This window comes from Rhinichthys klamathensis, unplaced genomic scaffold (assembly GCF_029890125.1).
Source record: "Rhinichthys klamathensis goyatoka isolate OS25496 unplaced genomic scaffold, OSU_Roscu_1.1 h1tg000059l_1, whole genome shotgun sequence".
NCBI lineage: Eukaryota > Metazoa > Chordata > Actinopteri > Cypriniformes > Leuciscidae > Rhinichthys > Rhinichthys klamathensis.
Window position 1 is genome coordinate 5,765,411 of NW_026606604.1, and position 25,628 is coordinate 5,791,038.

General features: G+C 37.8%; 2 protein-coding genes and 1 long non-coding RNA gene across 4 annotated transcripts in view; all 3 read right to left on the reverse strand.

Moving 5' to 3' along the window:
• Window positions 1–22,121, reverse strand: part of LOC130084182 (uncharacterized) — a 74,923-nt gene extending 52,802 nt beyond the window's left edge. Inside the window, exons 1-4 of the mRNA XM_056249420.1 lie at window positions 21,945–22,121; window positions 5,866–5,998; window positions 5,690–5,764; window positions 5,524–5,587 (exon numbers count right to left, since the gene is read on the reverse strand). Coding sequence (XP_056105395.1) covers window positions 5,524–5,587; window positions 5,690–5,764; window positions 5,866–5,998; window positions 21,945–22,017 — 345 coding nt within the window. The 5' untranslated portion in view covers window positions 22,018–22,121. The remainder of the gene's footprint in view (window positions 1–5,523; window positions 5,588–5,689; window positions 5,765–5,865; window positions 5,999–21,944) is intronic.
• Window positions 18,190–19,943, reverse strand: LOC130084024 (C-C motif chemokine 7-like). 2 transcript variants are annotated; one of them, XM_056249163.1, is made up of 4 exons: window positions 19,719–19,943; window positions 18,636–18,762; window positions 18,486–18,553; window positions 18,190–18,398 (listed from the first exon to the last, which is right to left on the reverse strand). In XM_056249163.1, exons 1-4 carry the CDS (start codon window positions 19,795–19,797, stop codon window positions 18,376–18,378), a joined length of 297 nt encoding a protein of 98 aa, XP_056105138.1. In that variant the 5' UTR covers window positions 19,798–19,943; the 3' UTR covers window positions 18,190–18,375. The 2 variants fall into 2 exon arrangements, with proteins under 2 accessions (XP_056105138.1, XP_056105139.1); XM_056249164.1 differs by lacking the exon at window positions 19,719–19,943 and adding an exon at window positions 19,363–19,521.
• A 1,936-nt stretch (window positions 22,122–24,057) lies between the features above and the next one.
• On the reverse strand, window positions 24,058–24,852 carry LOC130083793 (uncharacterized). The gene is made up of 3 exons (XR_008806870.1): window positions 24,766–24,852; window positions 24,224–24,350; window positions 24,058–24,122 (listed from the first exon to the last, which is right to left on the reverse strand). It is a non-coding gene; the product is annotated as an uncharacterized LOC130083793 (long non-coding RNA).
• Between the last annotated feature and the right edge of the window lie 776 nt (window positions 24,853–25,628).

Here is a 25,628-nt window from a genome sequence, read left to right on the forward strand (position 1 = left end):
AGGAATACGTGCAGGAGTTGCTGATGAAAGGCTGGATAGTTAAGTCCAAGTCCCCATATGCTGCCCCAGTTGTCTGTGTTAGAAAGAAAGATGGCAGCCTACGGCTTTGTATTGATTATCGCCTCCTGAACAAAAAAACTGTACCTGATCGACATCCGCTGCCCAGAATACAAGACCTGACAGATACACTGGGGGGCTATACCTGGTTTAGCATCCTCGACCAGGGAAAAGCTTACCATCAGGGTTTCATCGCCGAGGGTTCACGTCACTTGACTGCCTTCATCACCCCGTGGGGCCTCTACGAGTGGGTCCGTATCCCATTCGGACTCTCAAACGCCCCAGCAGCATTCCAGCGGAGCATGGAGGAGGTGCTAGGCACACTCAGGGATGAATGCTGCATCCCATATCTGGACGACGTGCTCTGTTATGCCAGAACATTCGATGAGCATGTAGAGGCTCTCCGTAAAGTGCTCCAGGCTCTTCAACAGCACGGAGTAAAACTGAGGCCTGAAAAATGTGAACTGTTCAGACAAGAAGTCAGGTACGTCGGGCGCCTTGTGTCAGCTGATGGTGTAAAGATAGACCCAAGGGACTTTGAGGCAGTCAAAACCTTGACAAACAAGACACCACAGACAGTTGGTGAGGTAAGGAAACTGACTGGTTTCTTAGGATATTATCGCTCCTACATCCAGGATTTTTCCAGGATCGCAAAGCCAATCTATGAGTTGCTCCAAATCAAGCCAGGGAAAGCCCAGATTCCAGAACGTGGGAAAACCATCAAACGCCAACAGCTGCCTTCCCGAGAGCCGGTTGACTGGACTCCTCAACATCAGGAAGCCTTAGAACAACTGGTAGATCTTCTTATAACTCCACCTGTTTTAGCCTATCCTGACTTCAACCTACCTTTCACGCTGCATACAGACGCCTCAGACCAGGGCCTGGGGGCTGTCCTCTATCAGCGCCAGAATGGAAAGCTGAGAGTCATTGGCTATGGCTCGAGAACGTTGACACCGGCTGAACGTAACTATCACCTGCACAGTGGAAAACTGGAGTTCCTCGCACTGAAATGGGCTGTGTGTGAAAAGTTCCGGGACTACCTGTACTACGCTCCCCATTTCACTGTGTACACGGACAACAACCCCCTGACCTATATCATGAGTACAGCAAAACTCAACGCTGTTGGTCATCGCTGGGTGGGAGAACTCTCAGACTTCCGGTTCGACATCAGGTATAGGCCTGGAAAATCAAATGGAGATGCTGACACACTGTCTCGGCTCCCGTTGGACATGGGGAAATATGAAGTGGTTTGTACAGAGGAGTTCTCGAACGAGGCAGTACGTGCTACATGGGATGGGAGTCAGGCAGCAGCACGGAAGGATGTGGCCTGGGTTGCAGCACTTAACATGCGTTCCCCGGAACCTTCTCCGCAACCTCATTGTCACCTGCCAACTATCAGCCATGATGATCTTGTTAAAGCTCAAAGAGAGGATCAAGCAATAGGCAAGGTTATTGAGTTAAAGGAGTCAAACACAAAACTGACGGATGACATACGCCAAACTGTAAGTGGAGCCACCCGAAAGCTGCTGCATGAGTGGAGTAAGTTGCACCTTGAAGACGGACTCCTGTACAGAAGGACGACCCAGCACAAGCAGTTAGTCCTCCCTCTGAAACACAGGTCAATAGCTCTGAAGTACCTACACAATGAGATGGGTCATGTAGGCACAGAAAGAGTACTCCATCTTGCTCGGGAAAGGTTTTACTGGCCCTTTATGGCGAAAGAAATTGAAGACCATGTCACCCGAAAATGTCCCTGTATCAGATCTAAGAAACCCACAACACACACTCGAGCTCCTATGGGCAGTATCACATCTAATTTCCCTTTAGAGCTTGTGTGTATTGATTACTTGCATCTGGAAACCAGTTGTGGAGGATATGAATATATCCTAGTAGTAATTGATCATTTCACAAGATTTGCTCAGGCATACCCCACGAAGAACAAGAGCGGGAAAACAGCTGCTGAGCGCATCTTCAATGATTTCATACCCCGGTTTGGATATCCGTCCAAATTACATCACGACCAGGGTCGTGAATTTGAGAACACACTGTTCCAATCATTACAGCGGTTGGCTGGGGTTGGCCACTCGCGGACGTCACCCTACCACCCACAAGGCAACCCAGCCGAGCGGTTGAACCGCACCATCCTCCAGATGTTAAGAACATTGACTGACAGTGAGAAACTACGGTGGAAGGACCACCTCCCACATGTTATACACGCATACAATTGCACCAGACATGAATCCACTGGCTACTCACCGTATTTCCTCCTCTACGGCCGTCACCCACATCTCCCGGTCGACTTGCTGTTTGGATTGGATGGAGAGAGGGAACCATACTCACCTAGAGGATTTGCAGAGAAATGGGCTGAAAAGATGACAGAAGCCTACCGCATTGCTAGCGAGAATAGTAGAAAGTCCAGTGCCAGGGGAAAAGTGACGTATGACAAAAAGACAAGGGGGGTGGTACTGCAACCAGGGGACAGAGTTCTGGTCCGGAACCTTAGCGAACGTGGAGGACCAGGGAAACTAAGGGCGTACTGGGAGAAGACTACATACATAGTCGAACGTCAACTTGGCGAGAACCCAGTGTACGTTGTCTGCCCTGAAACTGGAAACAAACAGAAGAGCAGGACACTGCACCGTAATCTCCTGTTATTGGTGAACGACTTACCTGTCGATGTTTTTCCATCTGACACCAGACCCATCCCTGAGAAGAAAACACATAACAGACAAAACCAAGACAGAATGACAGACACTCAAAGACAGGCAGACACGAGTGAGGATAGTGAAAATGATTCAGACAATGATTCTGGCTCGGGATACTGGTTAAGGAGACCAGTCGTAAGGACAGAGGAAAGGCCTGTTATCTACCAGGAGCAACTAACCAGGTATCCAGAGATTCGGGGGTCAGGACCAACACCTGTAAGGAGAGAAAGTCATGCGGTACCTGAACACTTACCAAACCCTACTGAGACAAGACACAACGGTGATGAAAACCTACCTTTATGCACTGAACCTGTGGAGGAAGAAGAAAACAATGGGCACCAAGACTTTGACTCAGAAGTTCGACCTTTGACCCCTCCCGTAGAAAACACTCAGTCAGACATTAGAAGGTCAGCTCGTGAGAGAAGGCCACGCCGTTTCCTCACATATGAGTCATTAGGTGAACCATCAGTTCAGGCACACGCCACAGTTAATTCAATGACTGGTTACACAGCACCTTATGTACCTGTCATAGAAGCATCTCATCACATTACACCTGCACACTCACTCTTTCCATACATACCGCCTTATTGTATTCCATATTCGTATCCACTCCATTACCCTCAGACACCATACTTACCATATCCTTACCAAGCTCAAGCCACATACATTCCACCTACTATGCTTGTTCATTGAATAGAGATTTGAGAATCAAAGGTAAGAGTTAAAATGGTTAAACAGTTTAGAGATAAAGATTTTTGGAAATGTCAGAAGCCATTTTTTTTTGTCAGGGAGTGTGTGATGCCCAGTAAATTGTTATCACATTTGTGGTAGTTTTTTTTTGTAATTTTATAAGGAAATGTTTTTGAATTTTGTGTAGGGGTAATTAACCTGTTTCTACTCTTCAGTTGCACTAATATATTCTATATAGAGGGCAGGAGTCATTTTGGAGTTCGTCAGCAGAGGGCAGTGTAGCGCTTATTGTGTTTCCGGGGCGTTACGTCAGTTTGTCCCGCTTTGCGATCTTTCTCTTTCTGCTGAGCGAGATGAAAGACGGACGCAGACTTTGCCCTGTCTCATTTATTTCTCCTGTTTCAGGTTGGTTGATGTGTAAATTAAGTTAAACAACTGAAATCTAATATGTTTATATGTCGCTGAATGTTTTAAGGGCCGTGTAACAAGGCTGTGTTATGAAAATGTGGACATATATGTAAATAACATTACAGCAGTGTTTGTATGTTCGCGCCCGGTGACGTCATCTGTGATTACCAAAGTCACGTCGAACGGAGTTTTATTTTTAGTTCTTTGAACATTTTTGTAAAGTTAGATAGTTTTGAAATGTATGAGATTGTGTAATGTGTGAAAAGCTAGTGTTAAAACTAAACGTTTTATATTCTAAAAGTGGTTTAAAAACAAGTTAGAAGTCTGTCAGCTCATGCATTGTGGAAGAGTAAAAATGATGCTAGTTGAAAAGGCATTTAGGAATTATATGCAAGTGATAACATGAGCTAGGTTTTATATTAAGTTGAAAAGAGACAACTTACAAGGTAACAGAGGTTTTTGTCATTTTGATTTATTTTATCATACACAATTTATCTCAGTAATTGCTGAAAGAGAAAAAAAAGACAAATTGTATTTTATTTTTGAAACTGTCTATTTCATGAGAAAACATTGTGTTTGTAACCAAGTAGGATTTTAATTGTGATTGTGTAATAAATCCTCTTGGCTCTCTTTCTGCTGAGCGAGATGAAAGACGGACGCAGACTTTGCCCTGTCTCATTTATTTCTCCTGTTTCAGAGCGAGAGCATATAAGCCGTTTACATGATACCAGCCGGTACCTGTAACACTAATGTAAGAATAAAGATGCTAAAGAGAAAGGTGTCATCGTTCCTGACAGAGACCTCTTGCACACATTCAGAAACATCAAACACAAGCAAAACCAGTTGTTGCTGATCATAGTTTATTTGTAGTTTCAGATTGCTCTCGTTCATTTGCATAATCAACATAAAAATGTCCAGGTTGGTTCTCATACAAATCAGTCTTAATTTCACTCAGACTTGCGTGACACTTCTTGACACAGGAGTCAATGACACAAGTCCATTACCAGTACATTGAGTGAAATATATTTTAATGTGAAATATAATAAGCTAATAACTTATTTTACCACGTTTGTTCTTAAACAGTTTCACTATAATTCGGTTTCTGAATAAAATGAATACATTTAGTATTCTAATGTCAAATGTCACTGTCAAACTCAGCCTGTTCTCACGTAAATGCGTCTCTATAACACGCATGGTGTATTGTCGTGTAATTTATACGTGAAAATGAGTTTTTACGTGCATATGAGAGGCAGTTTTTTGGATGCATTTGATACGCAGTTCATTTGCGTGTAATACACACGCACCCCACGCCACTAATTCTACCCAAGCGTATACACGCACCCCACACCACACCTAAACCTACCCTAACCAACCAATGCGTATCCTATGCACGTAAAAACTCACTATAGCGTATAAATTACACGACAATGGACATGTGTTTTAAAAACATATTTTAAATGTTCAATTTAAATACACCTAATTTACTAATTGACACTTAAATATTGTCAAACAGCACAACAGCATAATCTCTTAAACTTAAAAAATATATACATATATAATATTTTTTAAAACTCATAACTACTTAAATATGTGTCCTCATTATGAGTTTACTTTTAGACATTCATGATCTGTCAGTTGATTGGGAAGATCCTCCCTCAGGAGTGAGTTTACTGATAGATGATGCTGGTGGTGGCGTGGAAGTCAGTCTTTTGTTTCTTTGAGCTCTGCTGTAAAACAAAACAATACTGTAAACTAAATATGCAACACTTTGAAAGATTATGTTGTTAAAATTCTGATACGTTTCATCATACTTGTTGGTTTTAACTTACAAAAACTGCTTAGCTTCCTCCTGCACCCATCGTAGTCTCCAGTCAAGGCAGAACTCTCCTCGTTCAGTCTCAGCGCTGTTAAAGAGAGTGAAAAAGTTAAAACAGAAATCTAGCATCAGATGCTGTTGATCTCTAATCATGACATGTTTTCTTTAGAAAAGAACTGTGATTCTTACACGACGGCCTTCACACATGGAGGACTATGTTTTAGCATCCTGAAACCGATGATAGGATCAGTAAAGTTTGCTCGAGTTAGGTTGGAGACGAAAGTACAGCATGTGAACTTCTTCTGTTGAGCATCTGCTGAGACTGAAGAACAAGGTAAACCTCAATATTCTGCATCAGATATAATAATATACAAACAGTTTCAAGCACTTTACCTGTTATAGTCCAGATCACAGATGCAAAAAACACGACAGCCAAACTCCTCATGAGGATCCTTTGTGTCTCCATTGTCACAGTCGATCTTCAACTCTCACTGCTTGTGTCTGAGAGAATATATTCAAGACTCTTACTAGTTCACCTTAAATAGTCAATAAAGCGGAACTTAAACTGCATGGGCTACACATCCTGTTCGTTTATTTTTGTAGATGATTTCATCATTGTTCTGTTTCATCACTATATCTGGCTTTCCTTGTATATTAGATTGTCGTAGGTGTGAATGTCACCTGCTAAATTAATATATGTAAATGTAGATGGGGGATCTCCATTTCATGAAATTCTCAGATTATATTTAATTTCTAACCCTGCTGTCAGTCATTTAATTGATATCAATTTAGTGTGTGCTGAAAAAAGTTAATCATTTTTAATATTCCAATAGAACAAGTCATTTTATCAATAGAGTGTTTTTTATTAAATACAATTTATCTTGTAACATTGACCATTTGTCCATTTAAATGAAGCAAAATAGGAAGAAAGCTGACGTCCTACTGTTACTTCCACTAAGAGGTTTGTTGGGGAGTTTTGCTAGTCAGTGGGATGGCAAGGGCCAAGTTTTCCATTTCACAATATTCTTAGACAGATTCTCCATAACTGTCAAATTCCTCTGAAATGCAGACACAGTCTTCCTTTAATGACAGATTTAAACACATTCACTACCGAAAAGGCCATTTTCACAAATAAATATAAATGAATATAATTAAATATATAATAAAATGAACTAACAAAATATTTGTTCCGTGTATATCCATTTATATGTTTCTGTATAATTGTGTTCTTATTTAAAGGTTGTTCAAAAACGAATGATCTGGACTGACAATAGTTTTCTCACTCTGTTTATTAATAGTTTGCAATTCTCTTTTTATCTTGCTTTCCACTGTGAAATGGGATGAGATGATTGGACACTGGCTGAAGTTATTTATCCACCACTGAGTAATATTTCCTAAATTATCATCCTTTATACACCTAGCATCATCGATCTTACTGCTCATACACATTAGATTGTTTTTTTTAATTGTGTCAGAATATGTAACAACAAGTTTAGCCAATGTTATAATAGAAATATACTGCAACTTGAAAAATCTAACTTTAGCATCATGTTGTCTTCATCTCTTAGGTCTGATATTATTTTCTTGTGATTAGCTCTTAGGGTATCATAACTCATCATTCATTGCTGTCAGTCATGATGGTGATTTGTAACCACACATAGCGCTTTACCACAATGGACCACTAATAAGAGAAAATAAGAGAAATGTAGTGCTGTATATCTATTAAATCATCACAGAAGACTTCAAAGGACCACTTGCACTGAGCTTCATGACGCACTTCCGTTTGGAAATAATACGTCTCACTTATTTCCGGTTATGTTTACTTTCAATGTACTGTGGTCAATGAGTTGAACAAACGCCACCTAAAATGAGTGTCCACAATAAGATTTAAAAATTTGGCAATTTTTATAGACAGGCTCAACCGCTCTGGCCGAGCTGTGATATAAACTAAAGGTTATCGGCTGGCTGTTTTTAAAAAGGAGAGGAGCTGTTCGATATGTCCCGCCCTGTCTTCCTGTTTCAGTGGAAATTGAGTCAACACATTGAATAATGCTGCAGGCCCTTCAGTGGGTCTTTAACAAAGTATGGATGGAATTCACAACTGCTTGTTTTTTTAATGTTGATTAAATAAACCGATCCACATTATGAGCTTTTGTACAAACCTCATGCAATATATTAAAGTCATCTGAGCTGAAAGATCATCTGAGCACCATCTTAGTGGTGTCCATCTTTCCATCTGTTGTTCTCTGCACAGATACAACAGTACATTTCTCTTATTAGTGGTTCATTGTGGTAAAGCGCTAGTATGTGTGGTTATAAATCGCCATCAAGACTGACAGCAATGAATGATGAATTATGGTACCATATGGGCTAATCACGAGACAATGATATCAGAGCTAAGAGATGAAGACAACAGTACAGGTGATGACAAGGTTAGTTTTTTTTTAAGTTGCAGTATATGTCCTTACTTTGGCTGAACTTGTTACATATTCTGACACAATTAAGAAAACAATCTAATGTATATGAGCACAAAAGATGATGCTAGGTGTATAAAGGATGATAATTTAGGAAACATTACTCAGTGGATAAATAACTTCAGCCCAGTGTCCAATCATCTCATCCCATTTCACAGTGGAAAGCAAGATAAAAAAGAGAATTTGATAGGCCTAATTGGTAAATGCAAACTATTAATAAACAGAGAGAACGCTATTGTAAATCCAGTCCTGGTGCAGATCATTCGTTTTTGAACAACCTTTAAATAAGAACACAATTATACAGAAACATATTAATAGATATACATAACCCATTTTTTTCTGTATATCTAGTTCATTTTATTATATATTTAATTATATTCATTTAGTATATATTTATTTGTGGAAATGGCCTTTTCGGTAGTGGATGTGTTTAAATCTGGCATTAAAGGAAGACTGTGTCTTGCATTTCAGAAGAATTTGACAGTTATGGAGAATCTGTGTCTAAAAATATTGTGAAATGGAAAACTTGGCCCTTGCCATCCCACTGACTAGCAAAACTCCCCAACAAACCTCTTAGTGGAAGTAACCGTAGGACGTCAGCTTTCTTCCTATTTTGCTTCATTTAAAAGGACAAATGGTCAATGTTACAAGATCAATATATTTAATTCACTAAATAAAAAACACTCTATTGATAAAATGACTTGTTCTATTGTAATGTAAAAAATTACGAACTTTTTTTAGCATACATTGAATTTATATCAATTAAATGACTGACAGCAGAAATCTTCTGAGAAGTTCATCAAATGGAGATCCCCCATCTACATTTACATAATTAATTTAGCAAATTACATTTACACCTAGCATGACAAATGACTTCACTCCATATATGAACTACTAGGAAAGCCAGATATAGTGATGAAACAGAACAGTGATGAAATCATCGACAAAAATAAACGGACAGGATGTGTAGCCCATGCAGTTTAAGTTCCGCTTTATTGACTATTTAAGGCGATTTAGTAAGAGTCTTGAATATATTCTCTCAGACACAAGCAGTGAGAGTTGAAGATCGACTGTGACAATGGAGACACAAAGGATCCTCATGAGGAGTTTGGCTGTTGTGGTTTTTGCATCTGTGATCTGGACTATAACAGGTAAAGTGCTTAAATCTGTTTGTATATTATTATATCTGATGCAGAATATTGAGGTTTACCTTGTTTTTCAGTCTCAGCAGTTGCTCCAGAGAAGGTGATGAAGGGACAATGCTGTACTTTCGTCTCCAGCCTAACTCGAGCAGAGTTTACTGATCCTATCATCGGTTTCAGGATGCAAAATCATAGTTCTCCTCCATGTGTGAAGGCCATCGTGTAAGAATCACAGTTCTTTTCTAAAGAAAACATGTCATGATTAGAGATCAACAGCATCTGATGCTAGATTTCTGTTTTAACTTTTTCACTCTCTTTAACAGCGCTGAGACTGAACGAGGAGAGTTCTGCCTTGACTGGAGACTACGATGGGTGAAGGAGGAAGTTAAGCAGTTTTTGTAAGTTAAACCCAACAAGTGTGGTGAAACATACCTGACTTTGTAACAACATAAACTTATAAAGTGTTTCATATTTAGTTAGTAGTATTCTTGTATTACATTGTTTTTGTTGTTTTGTTTTACAGCAGAGCTCAAAGAAACAAACGCCTGACTTCCACGCCACCACCAGCATCATCTATCAGTAAACTCACTCCTGAGGGAAGATCTTCCCAATCAACTGACAGATCATGAATCATGAACATCTATAAGCAAACTCGTAATGAGAACACATCTTCAAGTAGTTACTTGTTTTAAAAACATTTATTTTCTTCTGAAATTTAAGAGATTATGCTGTTGTATTTTGAAAATATTTAAAGTGACGGTTAGTAAAATAGGTGTATTTAAATTTAATTTTTAAAATGTATGTTATCGAATACTTGTTTTCGAATACATATGTACACATGTTTGTGACAGTTCTTAATTTATTACATTTGTTCAGAAACTGAATTATAGTGAAACTGTTTTAGAACAATTGTGTTTAAATATATTATTATCTTATATATTATATTTCACATTGAAATATATTTCACTCAATGTACTGGTAATGGACTTGTGTTGATATGCAAATGAATGAGTGCAATCGGAAACTACAAATAAACTATGATCAGCAACTACTGGTTTTGCTTGTGGTTGATGTTTCTGAATGTGTGCAAGAGGTCTCTGTCAGGAACGATGACACCTTTCTCTTTAGCATCTTTATTCTTACATTAGCAGTTGGTTGATGTATGTATCATTCCTATACTACTTATGTAAATTTCATCCATAATCAAAATGTTAATTTGCTAGAATAAGTTGGTACATCTTCACATATTCATACATGTTAATTTAAGTCATTCACGGTAAACTTCACAGCTTAAGGAAGGAAGGAAATAAGTAGTAAACACTAAGGGGTAATATGGAACAACAGTTTTAAAAAGTGATTTTTCACTATTATTCTATATTCTATATTATATTTTATAACTGCATTTTCATGGGTTTAAATACAATATTTTTGTTGTAAGAGACAATAAAAACAACTTTGTCCAAAAAAAAAAAATTTGCGACAGCTGCATGTAACATTTCTGACAAGCCAAACATGTCAGTTTCTGTAAAATAATTTAAGCCACAAAATAAACATCATTCCATAAAATAAGCATGAACTACACAAAAAGGATTTTGAACGTCTCCAGCACGTTTCATAATTATTACCCAAAAATCAAACATAGTTCACCCCTCACACACATTATCACATCTGTCAAAAACTTAGGCTGGCTGTCGGTTTGAATATTAGAACTAAAAACATCAACATAACACACTCATGGACATCGATCACTTCACTGAATACTTGCCAGCTGATTTCCATTACACGAGAGTAGATGTTAAAACTTCATGCTGATTTGTACTCGGCTTTCGCCAAGATAAGCAAAACTAAGACGTAGCTTTACAGTAAACTATGCTTCTCCATCCATTTACGCTTCTTTCCATAAGGTGGTGTGACTCCCCTTCTGTCCGGCGTTAACGGCAGCAGTGTACTTGGCGCGTCAGCGCACGCGACGGCTGCAACTACAGGACCATTACGACAACCGTCTGGATTGAGCCGAGTAGGGGACATCTCTAGGGTCTTCAAGTGGGCACCTTCCGTCCTCAGTGTTTCGTCGACTAGCCCACGACACCTCAAGAGGGCTCGACAGTGACTCTGGCGTCCCAGAGTCACCCCCCTCCGTCCCCCACTCAACTCAGCCCAGCTTACTGACCTCTACATCCCTCCTGCTGCTGAGACCTAACCACAATATCACAATCTCTCCGCAACCCGACCATACGCGCCAACCCGTTGACTAAGGCTGTCGAGCCCCACTGGTGCGTTAATATGCAGTTTCAGTGGACAACGGTTCCGTATGGCATACCACCTACCCCAAAACACAATATCTGCCCAACCACCCGTCATTCACGCAATATCCACAGGAACGTATACAAATAAACCAACAGACTCTTCAAGTTTTCAAGAATTCTACGAAACCATAGCGTGGCGGCCTGTACACAGCCAGCTAGAATCTTTCCGTCTCAACCACAGCCAGTTGCTGCTCCTTTCTGCTGCTTCAGATAAGTTCTTTACTGTGCGACGCAACTCTTGGCCGCTGAATCCGATGTCTCTGAGGAACCGGGTTGTAGAGTGTGCCACAAAACCTCGACAACCCACTTCCACTGGATAAACCTGGACTCTCCATCCTCGCTGTTCTGCTTCAGTGGCCAGATGAGCATACCGCAGTTTCTTCCTCTCATATGCCTCATCTACCGCATCCTCCCATGGCACTGTTAACTCTATCAGTTGAACAATGCGTGCTGATCCAGACCACAAAACAACATCTGGTCGTAGGTTAGTGGTGGCAATCTCAGGTGGAAAAATAAGCCGTTGGTCAAGATCAGCCAGCATCTTCCAGTCCCTAGCAGCTTCCAGTTGTCCTGGGCGAGAATTGGTGTTAACACCTTTTCTAGGCTAAGAAATAAATAATTATAACCTTATTATCTGTCCGTTTTAAAATCCACATCTTTTGATATCTTATAATATTGAAAACATCATAATAGCTGGACGTTCCTTTAACTTCAGGTGCTTTTATGTCCTAGGGGTTGATTTTTATTTAAACTAACAGCTTTTTTTATTTTATTTCTGTTATATGTCACATTCAAACTGTCTTATTAACATTTGATATTAAACAATACATAATGTGAGATGTGGTGGAAATGAGCATGTGGTTGAAATATTTTTGAGCAAAAAATTGTTGAAGAAACACCCAGTTATAGATGACATAAATATAAAAGTACTTCTTGATAAACCATCAATAAATAAATGTCAACAAATCCATTGAGGTAAAGGACATCAACACATCAGCTTCAAGTTGTATGTTTTCAAAATAACCCCTAAACTAAACTCATTAAAGGAGCTACACGAATTTGTGGTGTGTAATTGCATTTTTTTCTAAGGGGGATATTGGTTTCTCATAAATTATGCTGACGGGTAAAACTGACTATATTGTGGGTAAGAGGTGTGAATGCTTGTGAGAGAAGATGATCACTCGATGCAATGCTTTCAGAAGAGTGGTGGTAAGTTTGTGACGCATTATTCCATCTGACTTCTATTGCACATCTCTTAAAAGACCTCCTCATAATAACACACCTACATTATCAACACCAACTAACTGACCAACACCTGTGATCTGGACACCGAGAGCTATGGCCTGGACTTCTAGATTCATCACCGTCACTGTTCTGGTCATCCTCATTGGATGCTTCACTGGTGCACTGGGCAACTGTAAGTAACTAAACATGCAGCACACAGTCACTGATACTGTTTCTGCTGATTATGAGAAAGCTTTGGAAGAACCCTTAATTTTTCAGGATATCATAATGCTGTGATCATAAATTCGACTGGTTTGTCACATGGGGTCTGCAGGCTACTCTTATTGGTTAAAGATGCAAAGGAAGTCAATATCATGTCTGTGAAAATACCATATAAAAGGATTTGAGTCTAGATAGCACCTTCAACACAGAATCTGCATCTTCCTCGTCCTGTTTTGTGAATATTTTGCGCAAACATCATGCATCTCTGCTGGAAATTAGCTGTGATGATGATGGTTCTTGTGTGTGTTACTGCGCAGCAAGTCAATTGTAAGTTGTGGGATTTTTTTATCATTGGATTTGCATTTTGATAAGAGCCTTTGGTACTGATTATTATGGATCGGCTGATTTTAATGAGCAACTTGAAGTAAAGCCATGGACATCAACCCATTGGAACTCATGACACTATGAGTGATAAAAACTCTGATTAATCCAGAAAATTTCCCCAGCAGAACGGGTCTCTAATGCTCACGACACAGCAGACTGTGAAGGCTGAACTGCAAGAGCAGCTTTAGGTGTCACACACTGCACTGAAACAACAGCAATAATTCAGACCTGGTCAATGAAACTTGGTTTCATGTGACAACTGGAATTAAATTTGCAATGGACATGAGAATGGAGCAAGTAAAAGAATTCCACATGTCTGAATTTGAAGCTGTTGAAAATAGCAGAATTAACCGTGGTTCTCTGCATTTGTTTCTGTCTCAGGTTTACTACTGCAATTCCTTGGAGGATGGATGCCAGGACGGGCCGGACCCCACCTGGATCAAAGTCAGGACAGCAGAATTGTTAGAACATAACCTGAGACTCGAAGATGGGTGAAAAGATACTTCACGAGGCCTTTCACACCTCACAGTAGCACACCACTGCATACATATGGCCTCCCAGTATAGAACTGGAACTAAATTTGCAACACAATTGTTATAGATTAGATTTCACCCAACCTCCTAGACATGAACACTGAACACACACCTCCATCACTACACCCTCACATCATCATCACCTGGAATAGATCAAGTCTACCCGGGCTGAACACTACACATCATAAGAAGAAGAAGATGGCATAGAGACCAAAAATGTTACTTCACTAAAGATCTATTGTCCATCTTTTTACACTAATAGATCCAGATAGCTTCACACACATAATGGTAAAGCTGATCCCATTATGACAGTCTAACAGAGACACACATAGCATACGCTATTCACAACACTCTGCCAACTCATGGAAAACACAACATATGAATGGCTGCAGTCACAAATCGATAATGCAAATTCTAAAGCAGAGGCAGACCTGCTATTAAAATTCTAAATGTTTAAACTTTCTGATTGTTATTGGGGTGCTTGGAAAATCAGAAGGCCCCTGATTTCTCAACATACCACAAATAACAAAAACATTAGCTTCAATCACAAAATTTACAATTTAACTCTTTAACTCTGACTTATAGCCAGCACAACACACACACACACACACACACACACACACACACACACACACACACACACACACACACACACACACACACACACACACACACACACACACACACACACACACACACACACACACACACACACACACACACACACACACACACTCTTGTACATCTATCTTTATGAGGACATTCATTGACACAATGCAATCTCTAGCCGCTTACCCTAACCTTACTCATCACAACTAAGTGCCTAACCCGAACCCTTACCCTAAACCTACCCTTAACCTTATTATAACCTTATCCCTAAACCCAAGTCTTGACCATCAAACAGGCCTTTAAAGGGGTCTCAGAAAGTGACGACCGGCCAAAATGTCCTCACTTTACTCTCTTTGTCCTCACTCCAATGGTCTAAAACTCAAACTGGTCCTCACAAAGATAGTCGTACAAGTTCAAGTACAAGTACACACACACACACACACACACACACACACACACACACACACACACACACACACACACACACACACACACACACACACACACACACACACACACACACACACACACACACACACACACACACACACACACACACACACACACACACACACACACACACACACACACACACACACACACACACACACACATACACACACACACACACACACAAACAAACAAGAACATTTAAATTCCACTACCATTTCACTTCATCACAGTGGCAGTGAAGATTGGATGTTTAAAATGGGACCACCCCATACATGACCTTAAGAAACACTTGAGACCAGATGCACCATTCACACTTGCTGACATGAACCCATTTATTGTTTTTTTGTTTTGCTGCATTATGTATTCCTATGCATTTCCTTACGGCTTTATGTTCATAAGTGCTCAATCGTGAAGTGACCATTTACTGTAAGATGCTTTTCAGGTGTCTCACACAAAGCAGTGTGGAACCAAGGAGAATCCCTTCGTCCATTGAGGTCTGCCCCACTGGAGGTGACAGGATTGGTCAAGAATCAGCGCATACCACAAAACATATAATCAGACTAGGGTTGCCAACATTTGGAAAGGAAAATAAGGGACAATCGTGGTTCTTTATAGGAAAATAAGGGACATAATAGGGGACACTCAAAATATTTGTTCTATACACATAGTGCATGTCATTGCAGTGTCTGCAGTTACAGTAAGTAGGCCTATGTGTAAAAAAGATGTATAAAAGGTTCTCAGACATAAACACATTTGGGTCAATTCGTGTCAAAAAAATCCAAATTTTAGAAACTTGAAGAAATGAAGAAAGACAAACATTAATGAAGAAGATGCCAAAATATTAAATTTGATGGAAGTATATTTACTGAGTAATTTACTGTTTTGTAAAGGAGGGTCAAAATGACAATTTTCACCTGGGATTTGGAGTCAGATTACAGGGGGTGAAAATGACTTTAGAACAGCATCATAATTTTAGAGCATCATAATTAAAAAAAAAGAGATTGTTAGGTCTATTAGTTAAATCTGTTGACTTCATCTTTGTTTTATATGCCAACAGTGACATCTCAAAAATGGGAAAAAGCACTAGCACTTTTTGCCCAAAGTTTGTAGGCCTGTTACATGAAGTCATCTGAAACAACATGTAGAATCGACTTTTCTCAGAGAAGAAAACTGTAGGTTCAAAAACACCTGCTCGTGCAGCGTCTTGTGAACGAGGTAAATACATATTCTCACCACAAAGAGTAGGCTACCAACACACTGATAGTACAAGAAAATACTTAACCCTTTAGCTGTCACCCCCCTTTTTGAGCGTTGACATGAAAATGCACTACCCAAACTTAAACGGTTTTAATTCATGAAGCCTTTGTACTAAAGACTTACGGTTGGTCTCTTTTAAAAGAAGACTCTTGGCAGATTACTGCTGAAGTGGAATAAATTAATAGAATTAAATTATTTAAAAGTTATTGAAGTTTAAGTTTATTGTTATGAAAATATAATAAAATATATATCTTTCTTTTATTAAAAATATATATAAATTAATATAGGTTTCAGCCAAAAATGACAGAAATTCAAAGCCATATATCTAACCAAGTTGTGTTCCAAATTTGAAGTTGATATCACAAACATTGAAGTTCCCATGAGATTTTGTTTAGGCGTAATACCAAAAATACCCACCGGGTGCCATTGCATTCCATTGAATTTAATTGTATGCATTCTGCCATAACAAATTAATACATTTCTATCCAAATATCACTGCTGTCACTAAATATGGAACCTTGAGACTCAGACCTTTCTGACAAGTGACAATATGTGTTTTGTCAAGATTAGAACATTTTGGATAATAAATTATGAAAGATGATGCCCAAAAGGGGAGGGGCCTAATAAAAAAATACCGTTTCTATGGTAACACAACATCCAATTTCAAAACGGTTTCCACAGGATGGATTCTGAGTTCGTAAGCTTTCAAATGATACCTAATTTATGGTAACTGCTAAAATATGTGATATAATAATAATAATAATAAAAAAAATATATATATAATATATGTATATTATACTTTTTAGAGGACTTTTTACTTTATTTTTTAAAATATAATTCTACCTTTTTTTATTGACAAATACTAGATTATGTTTTATTATGAACTTTTAGCATTGAAAACCAAAGTTTCAGTTATTAAAAGTGTGTGCGTCAACTTTTTGTGACAAAGGTCAGAAACTCCTGTAATGACGTCGATTTTTTGAGGCACACTCTTGTCATAAATTCATATATTACTGTTCATGAATAATTTGTAAGAAAAAAACAGCGCTAAAATATCTATTAAGGAGTCTTAGACCTTTCCAATGATATATAGTTTGTCATGACTAGATTAGGATTTAATAGTAATATAGTGAAGTAAATTTAGGTTGCCCGTATACGGGCAGGTGACAGTTAAGGGGAAAGTACCGTGTTTACGTTTTTTAATGACATTCAGGACCATAGGCCTATTAAAGTGGGTAACCATGTCACATGGAAATGCCAGAGTAGGCTACTTTTTTTAAAGGTAGGCTAATTTTGATGAACTGTGTCATTCATAAGCCTTCAGATAGGCCTACCTGCAGTAGCCCATAGTTACATTAATATAGCCTAATATAACTTCCCAGTTTTTGAATTTCTTGTTTGGGGATGTATAGACTACCGTACGCAAAGTTGTTATTTGCTTCATGTGGGATTTGTTTTAGTTGCTGGCCAAGTAAACACTGGTACTTTGTCAACCCAATTTGGCTTATAAATTGAATGATTCTCTGTGCATTAAATGCTGTTCTCCACTAGATGGCGCACATTCTATTACTGAAACACAATTTATATAGTATTTATATAGATAAATATTTCACCCAAAAACGAAAATTCTCTTATAATTGGCAAACTATCAGTATGCTGACCTGTTTCCCCCCCATTCAATTACAGGCAATGGAGACTGAATCTCTCAAACTCAAAAAGGACTCAAAAGAAAAAGTGTCATTACCCCACAGAAGAGAGAAAGTAATTCTGATTCGTAATGACACGAGGATGAGTAAATAATGACAAAATTTTTCCTTATTTATTTAATGATTCAGCTTAAATATAATTAAATACAGTCCAAGCTGTTACAGAGAAAAGGCTGGATGTTTGTGTGAAAGAATAAGCACAGTTTATTATTTTTAAGCAGATAAAACAAAGCAATTAAGTGAAACATCTTTTAACATCAGCTAAAAGGGTATCTAATGGTGCTTTTTTGATTAAATAAACTTACATAATATATATTCTCTTTTTTTTTTAGATAGATAGATCGATTGATATATAGATAGATTTGCGGCATCTTTAGGCCTCCATTGGCTCAGTCCTCAATCTCCTTCAGACCTGGAGGAAAGATGATCACGTTATGAGTGTTTTTTATCAATACATAATCATCATATTAAGATGTCATATTAATATAGGGTCATATACCTTTCAGTCTGAATTGAATCCAGCGCGCTGTTGGATCAGAGCAGTACTTGTCCTTCTCTGTGTAGAATCTGCAGGACAGATATACCACTGAAATGAACACAATATCAGGCATATAAAACTGTGAAATGTCACTGTGCAGAGAGAGCTTACACTATAGCATCCACACACGGACTCAGAGCATTCTGATGCCTGTATCCAATCAGTTTAACTTCAGGAGGGATTCTTCCCTTCGACACTTCCTTACAGCAAGTCACGCCAACTCTAGTGGGCCGACGATCTGAAAGAGAAACAGAGATTGAAATCTCCAAAGCACCTGTACTGTGCGTACTGTATACAGTATGTGTGAAAACAAGACGATCTTGGTCTTGATAAGGACTCCATCAAAGAAAACAAAGCTGTGCTATAGCTAAACACAATGCATAGTAATTGATTCACCATCATTAAAGAGATAGTCCACCCGAAAAGGAAAATTCTGTCATAATTTACTTTCCCTGATGTTCCAAACATTCGTGCATTTTTTTCTTCTGCTGAACAAAAAAATATTTAGAAACATTTGATTTTTAGTATTTTTTGTCCATACAATGGAAGTCAATGGGAAACTGTTTAGCTTCTAACTCTCTTTAAAATATGTTCTTTTGTCTTCCACAGAAGAAAGAGTCGACAACATGAGGATGAGGATGAGGATGAGGATGACCTTTTTGGGTGGACTATGCCTTTGGATTATGAAAGCAGGTTGGTGTGAATTAAATGGATCATAAATGCATAATCTGAGTATAAATATAATAAAAGTTCATTAAAATCAGCAGATCCATAATAACCAGTACCAAAGGCTCTTATACAAGTACAAATCCAATGATAAAGAAATCCCAAAACTTACAGTTGACTTGCTGCGCAGTAACACACACAAGAACCATCATCATCAGAGCTAATTTCCAGCAGAGATGCATGATGTTTGCGCAAAATATTCACAAAACCAGACGAGGAAGATGTAGATTCTGTGTTGAAGGTGCTATCTAGACTCAAATCCTTTTATATGGTATTTTCACAGACAGGATATTGACTTCCTTTGCATCTCTAACCAATAAGAGTAGCCTGCAGACCCCATGTGACAAACCAGTCGAATTCATGATCACAGCATTATGATATCCTGAAAAATTAAGGGTTCTTCCAAAGGTTTCTCATAATCAGCAGAAACAGTATCAGTGACTGTGTGCTGCATGTTTAGTTACTTACAGTTGCCCAGTGCACCAGTGAAGCATCCAATGAGGATGACCAGAACAGTGCCGGTGATGAATCTAGAAGTCCAGGCCATAGCTCTCGGTGTCCAGATCACAGGTGTTGGTCAGTTAGTTGGTGTTGATAATGTAGGTGTGTTATTATGAGGAGGTCTTTTAAGAGATGTGCAATAGCAGTCAGATGGAATAATGCGTCACAAACTTACCACCACTCTTCTGAAAGCATTGCATCGAGTGATCATCTTCTCTCACAAGCATTCACACCTCTTACCCACAATATAGTCAGTTTTACCCGTCAGCATAATTTATGAGAAACCAATATCCCCCTTAGAAAAAAAAATGCTATTACACACCACAAATACATGTAAGCCCTTTAATGAGTTTAGTTTAGGGGTTATTTTTCTGCTGGAGAAAACATACAACTTGTTGATGTCCTTTATCTCAATAGATGTGTTGACATTTATTTATTGATGGTTTATCAAGAAGTACTTTTATATTTATGTCAGGTTGAAGACAGCTTGACATCTAAGACAGCTTGAATGTGACATATAACAGAAATAAAATAAAAAAATCTGTTAGTTTGAATATTAATATTTATGAAACGTGCAGGAGACGTTCTAAATGCTTACCAGGAAACGAGTGGTTTTGATTAACACATTTTTTTTATTGTCTCTAATAATAAAAATATTGTATTTAAACCCATGAAAATAATAATAATAGTAAAAAAATCACTTTTTAAAACTTTACTGCTTAGTGTTTGTTTATTCACTCACTTATTTACCTCATTCCTTCCTTCCTTCCTTAATTAAGCTGTGACGTTTAACATGAATTACTTAAAGTATATGAAAAATAATTAAAAGTATATGAGTGTGTGGAGAAAAATCGAATAGGACTTTTTCATTGTCAACACTCAAGTTCATAAGATACCAATAATAAGAGTGCCAACTTATTCAAACAAATTAGCATTTGATTATGGATTAAATTTACATAAGTAGCATAAGGAAGGACATACATAGCCATCAACCAACTGCTAATGTAAGAAAAAAGATGCTAAAGAGAAAGGTGTCATCGTTCCTGACAGAGACCTCTTGCACACATTCAGAAACATCAACCACAAGCAAAACCAGTTGCTGATCATAGTTTATTTGTAGTTTCAGATTGCACTCGTTCATTTGCATAATCAACAAAAAAATTTCCAGGTTGGTTCTCATACATATCAGTCTTAATTTCACTCAGACTTGCGTCACACTTCTTGACACCAGTCCATAACCAGTACATTGAGTGAAATACTGTATATTTCAATGTGAAATAAAATGTATAAGCTAATAATTTATTTAAACACATTTGTTGTAAAACACTTTTAGTTTACTATAATTTAGTTTCTGAATAAAATTAATAAATGAAGAACTGTCACTCTCAAACTACATCATATATTCGACAACATACATTTTAAATATTAAATGGAAATACACCTAATTTACGAACCGTCACTTTAAATATTTTCAAAATACAACAGCATAATCTCTTAAATTTTAGCATAAATGTTTTAAAAACAAGTAACTACTTGAAGATGTGTTCTCATTATGAGTTTGCTTTTAGATGTTCATGATTCCTGATCTGTCAGTTGATTGGGAAGATCCTCCCTCAGGAGAGAGTTTACTGATAGATGATGCTGGTGGTGGCGTGGAAGTCAGGCTTTGTTTCTTTGAGGTCTGCTGTAAAACAAAACAACAAAAACAATGTTAATACAAGAATACTACTAACTAAATTTGCAACACTTTATAAGATTATGTTGTTACAAAGTCAGGTATGTTTCACCACACTTGTTGGTTTTAACTTACAAAAACTGCTTAGCTTCCTTCTGCACCCATCGTAGTCTCCAGTCAAGGCAGAACTCTCCTCGTTCAGTCTCAGCGCTGTTAAAGAGAGTGAAAAAGTTAAAACAGAAATCTAGCATCAGATGCTGTTGATCTCTAATCATGACATGTTTTCTTTAGAAAAGTACTGTGATTCTTACACGACGGCCTTCACACATGGAGGAGAACTATGTTTTAGCATCCTGAAACTGATGATAGGATCAGTAAACTCTGCTCGAGTTAGGCTGGAGACGACTTTACAGCATTGTATCCCCTTATTTTGAGCATCTGCTGAGACAGAAGAACAAGGTAAACCTCAATATTCTGCATCAGATATAATAATATACAAACAGTTTCAAGCACTTTACCTGTTATAGTCCAGATCACAGATGCAAAAAACACAACAGCCAAACTCCTCATGAGGATCCTTTGTGTCTCCATTGTCACAGTCGATCTTCAACTCTCACTGCTTGTGTCTGAGAGAATATATTCAAGACTCTTACTAGTTCACCTTAAATAGTCAATAAAGCGGAACTTAAACTGCATGGGCTACACATCCTGTCCGTTTGTTTTTGTAGATGATTTCATCATTGTTCTGTTTCATCACTATATCTTGCTTTCCTTGTATATTAGATTGTCGTGGTAGGTGTAAATGTCACCTGCTAAATTAATATATGTAAATGTAGATGGGGGATCTCCATTTGTTGAACTTATCAGATTATATTTAATTTCAAACCTGGCTGTCAGTCATTTAATTAAGATAAATTCAATGTAGGTTGAAAAAGCTAGTTATTTTTAATATTCAAATAGGACAAGTCAGTGTATTTTTTATTTAATGATACAAATATATTTTATCTTGTAACATTGACCATTTGTCCATTTAAATGAAGCAAAATAGGAAGAAAGCTGACGTACTGTTACTTCCACTAAGAGGTTTGTTGGGGAGTTTTGCTAGTCAGTGGGATGGCAAGGGTCAAGTTTTCCGTTTCACAATATTCTTAGACAGATTCTCCATAACTGTCAAATACTTCTGAAATGCAAAACACTGTCATTCTTTAAAAACAAAGTCTAACACATCCACTACTGAAAGGCCATTTTCAAAAATAAATATATAAGAACTAAATGAATATATTAAAATGTATAATACAATTAACTGATACACTGAACAAAAAGTGGTTAGTGATAGTTCACCCACAATGAAAATTCTGTAATTATTTAATCTAGTTTGCTGTGATGCTTTCATGATCGTGTTCTGAGGTCATAAATAAATGTGCTTCATAATCTGAGAATGTATTTGTTCTCAGATGCTGTGTACTGACTAAATAAATGAGCAGACACGTTTGACTGTCATTAGTCTGGTGGAATATGATGCACAGTTCCCATCATTAGAGAAATGGAACGTATGACTCTGCTGTTTCATCTGACAGTCATAGGGTGTTAGTGTGTGTGTGTGTGTGTGTGTGTGTGTGTGTGTGTGTGTGTGTGTGTGTGTGTGTGTGTGTGTGTTCGTTCATCTCCATTACGGTGACCTCTGGGCTAAATCTCTGCATCCTACTTCAGAAACGCACGCTATACCCATATTACCCACAAAGCCCCTCTCTAGATGGCCTGATGGTTTCAAATCAATTTGTAAGATGGTAAAGGTAGATCACTAGAATTTCAGAAATAAAATGACATGAGTTATATTGCATTAAAATGGATTTAGAAAAATATGATTCCACAATATTTTTTATTAAAGTTTACATTCATACTGCATCCAATACACTTTTGTAAGCACTTCAAGTCATTTAACTGATATATTTGTAACAATTTAGAGAAAAAAAGAGAAATAATATAATATAGTCATTAGGAAAATAAATATGTTACTTTGTTAGAAAATAAATAAAACATACTGAACAAACGAAAAACAGTACTTCTTGCAATTGTGTAATATATTAAATTCTAAAAGATTTTTAAAAAATAAATTAAGCATTATAAATAAAACAAAGACATTGATATTCAAAAATAAATAAAAAAAATAAGGGAATGACCGGACTTAGACTGCACAGCAGCTAAGTGTGAAAGCGAACTACAGATCGTTTCCTTTGTATTGTATGAAATATATGTTAAATGTGTTTTTCCCAGTGTAGAAGAGTCCGTGTGTATTAAAGTGTAGCTTGACTGACTGACACGCATGAAAATGTCTTGCTGGTGTGGCTGGTGAAGACCAAGTTCACATCCCCATGTGTGTCGTTTAAGATTGAGTCCAATCTTCACATATTACACCTCTCTGTTGAATTAGAACAGAAGAAAAACAGGTTAGGAAGTGGCCCTTTACTTGATACATATTCCAGTATACAGTATATTGTGTTGGTATAAACCTTGCGAGAAGAGGTTGTCCTATAATCAGTTCAGCTGTTCTGTATTACTCTTTACGCACTCCACAGGTAAAAAAAAAAAAAAAAAGTAATCTGTAAATTCTAACCTTTTTTAGAATCTTCCTCCTTATACTGAGCCAATCAGCTTTAGGATCGATGCAATACAACCTTTTACTTTCATCAGTCAACCTGTAAAGATGAAATGGAGAAATGCATTTAGACTTCAGATGTTGGCACGATAAAATGCTCTGACAAAAGAGTTTCCTTTGAATGTTGCTGGAGTGACTTACACTACGGCCGCAGCACATTTGCCTTTTGCTGGAAAGATGTAACATTTTGAGATTTTGCTCATTGGTCTTTCTACTGTGAGCATATCCTCTTTGCAGCATATTGGCTTTTTAGGGTCATGAGAGATCACTGCAAAACAGACAAAAACATCCATAAATAATAGGTTTTTTGATTTCAAAAGCTCTTGATTCTTTATTGTTAAATAACTGTTCAAAGTCTTGACACTTGAAAAAAGTTTTTTTCCCCATTAAAATATGTAAGAATCATTCAAACAAGATAATGTTTTATGTGAAGCAAAACTACACAAGATATGAAGACTTAGAGAACATATCTTAGATTTTTCTTAACCCACTGGAAATTCTTTTTTTCTTGTTTTAAGCATAAATCTAAAAGAATTTAGTGAGATTTATGCCTAAAAACATAATACACATTTTTCCAATCTGATAAGAAATATAACCTTTTTTTTTCTTCAATTATACTTAAATATTGAGAGAAAATGTCAATTTGCGTGGAGAATGTAGCACAATAAGAGAAGGATACTCACCTCCTGATGTAAACGCACACAGGAACGCAACCAAACAAATCAAAACGATCATTTGTTGAGATGCTGAGTACAGGTGCATGATTTCTGTGAAATTCCACAAATGTTCTACTGCTCTACGGCCACTGTTTCTTTTTATGTCCTCAGAAAAAGGGAAGTATTGTCTTTCTTCATGCTTCCGATGAATAAAACGAATGGAATAACTTACGCCATGGTTAATCATTCTGCAACATGACATGCACAAAAATGCATTTTCTTTTTTTAGGATAAACACTTACCGATATCTCAGTTGTTGCTTCACAGCAAGATTAGCTAATTATTCGATATGACAAATCATGGATGACAGGAATGATTTAAGAGTATCATCTTGTATAGGGTTTCTCTGAAATTTGTCATTTGTCAAGCCTCAAATCAGGACATGTGAAAGGAGTGTAAAATACAGGACTGAATAATGGGACATCAAGTCACCAGTCTGATGATGCTGTGTCACTGTTCTTTTGCAATAAGAACAAAAGAAAAAAAAAACCCAATATTAATTAAACTCTCTATAGGACATCAGTATTACCAAAGTAAAGGAAAGTAAAACGTCTCTGGTTACTTACGTAACCTATGTTCTCTGAATAGGGAACGAGACGCTGCGGAAAGCGCAGTGGGATATCCTCTGGATGTGCCGATTGTCTGAAGCCCTATAGAATCACGCCAATCCATTGGCTGATGGCGCTCGCGCAAAGCTGGCTCCGCCCCGACGCTCTTACGTCGTAGCATGATGTACGCGCGCGCGCCATCTTCTCCTCAGATTTCTCTGCCGAAAAGAAAAACTGTCGGCAGCGCGAGGAGCTTGGCAGCGAACGCAGCGTCTCGTTCCC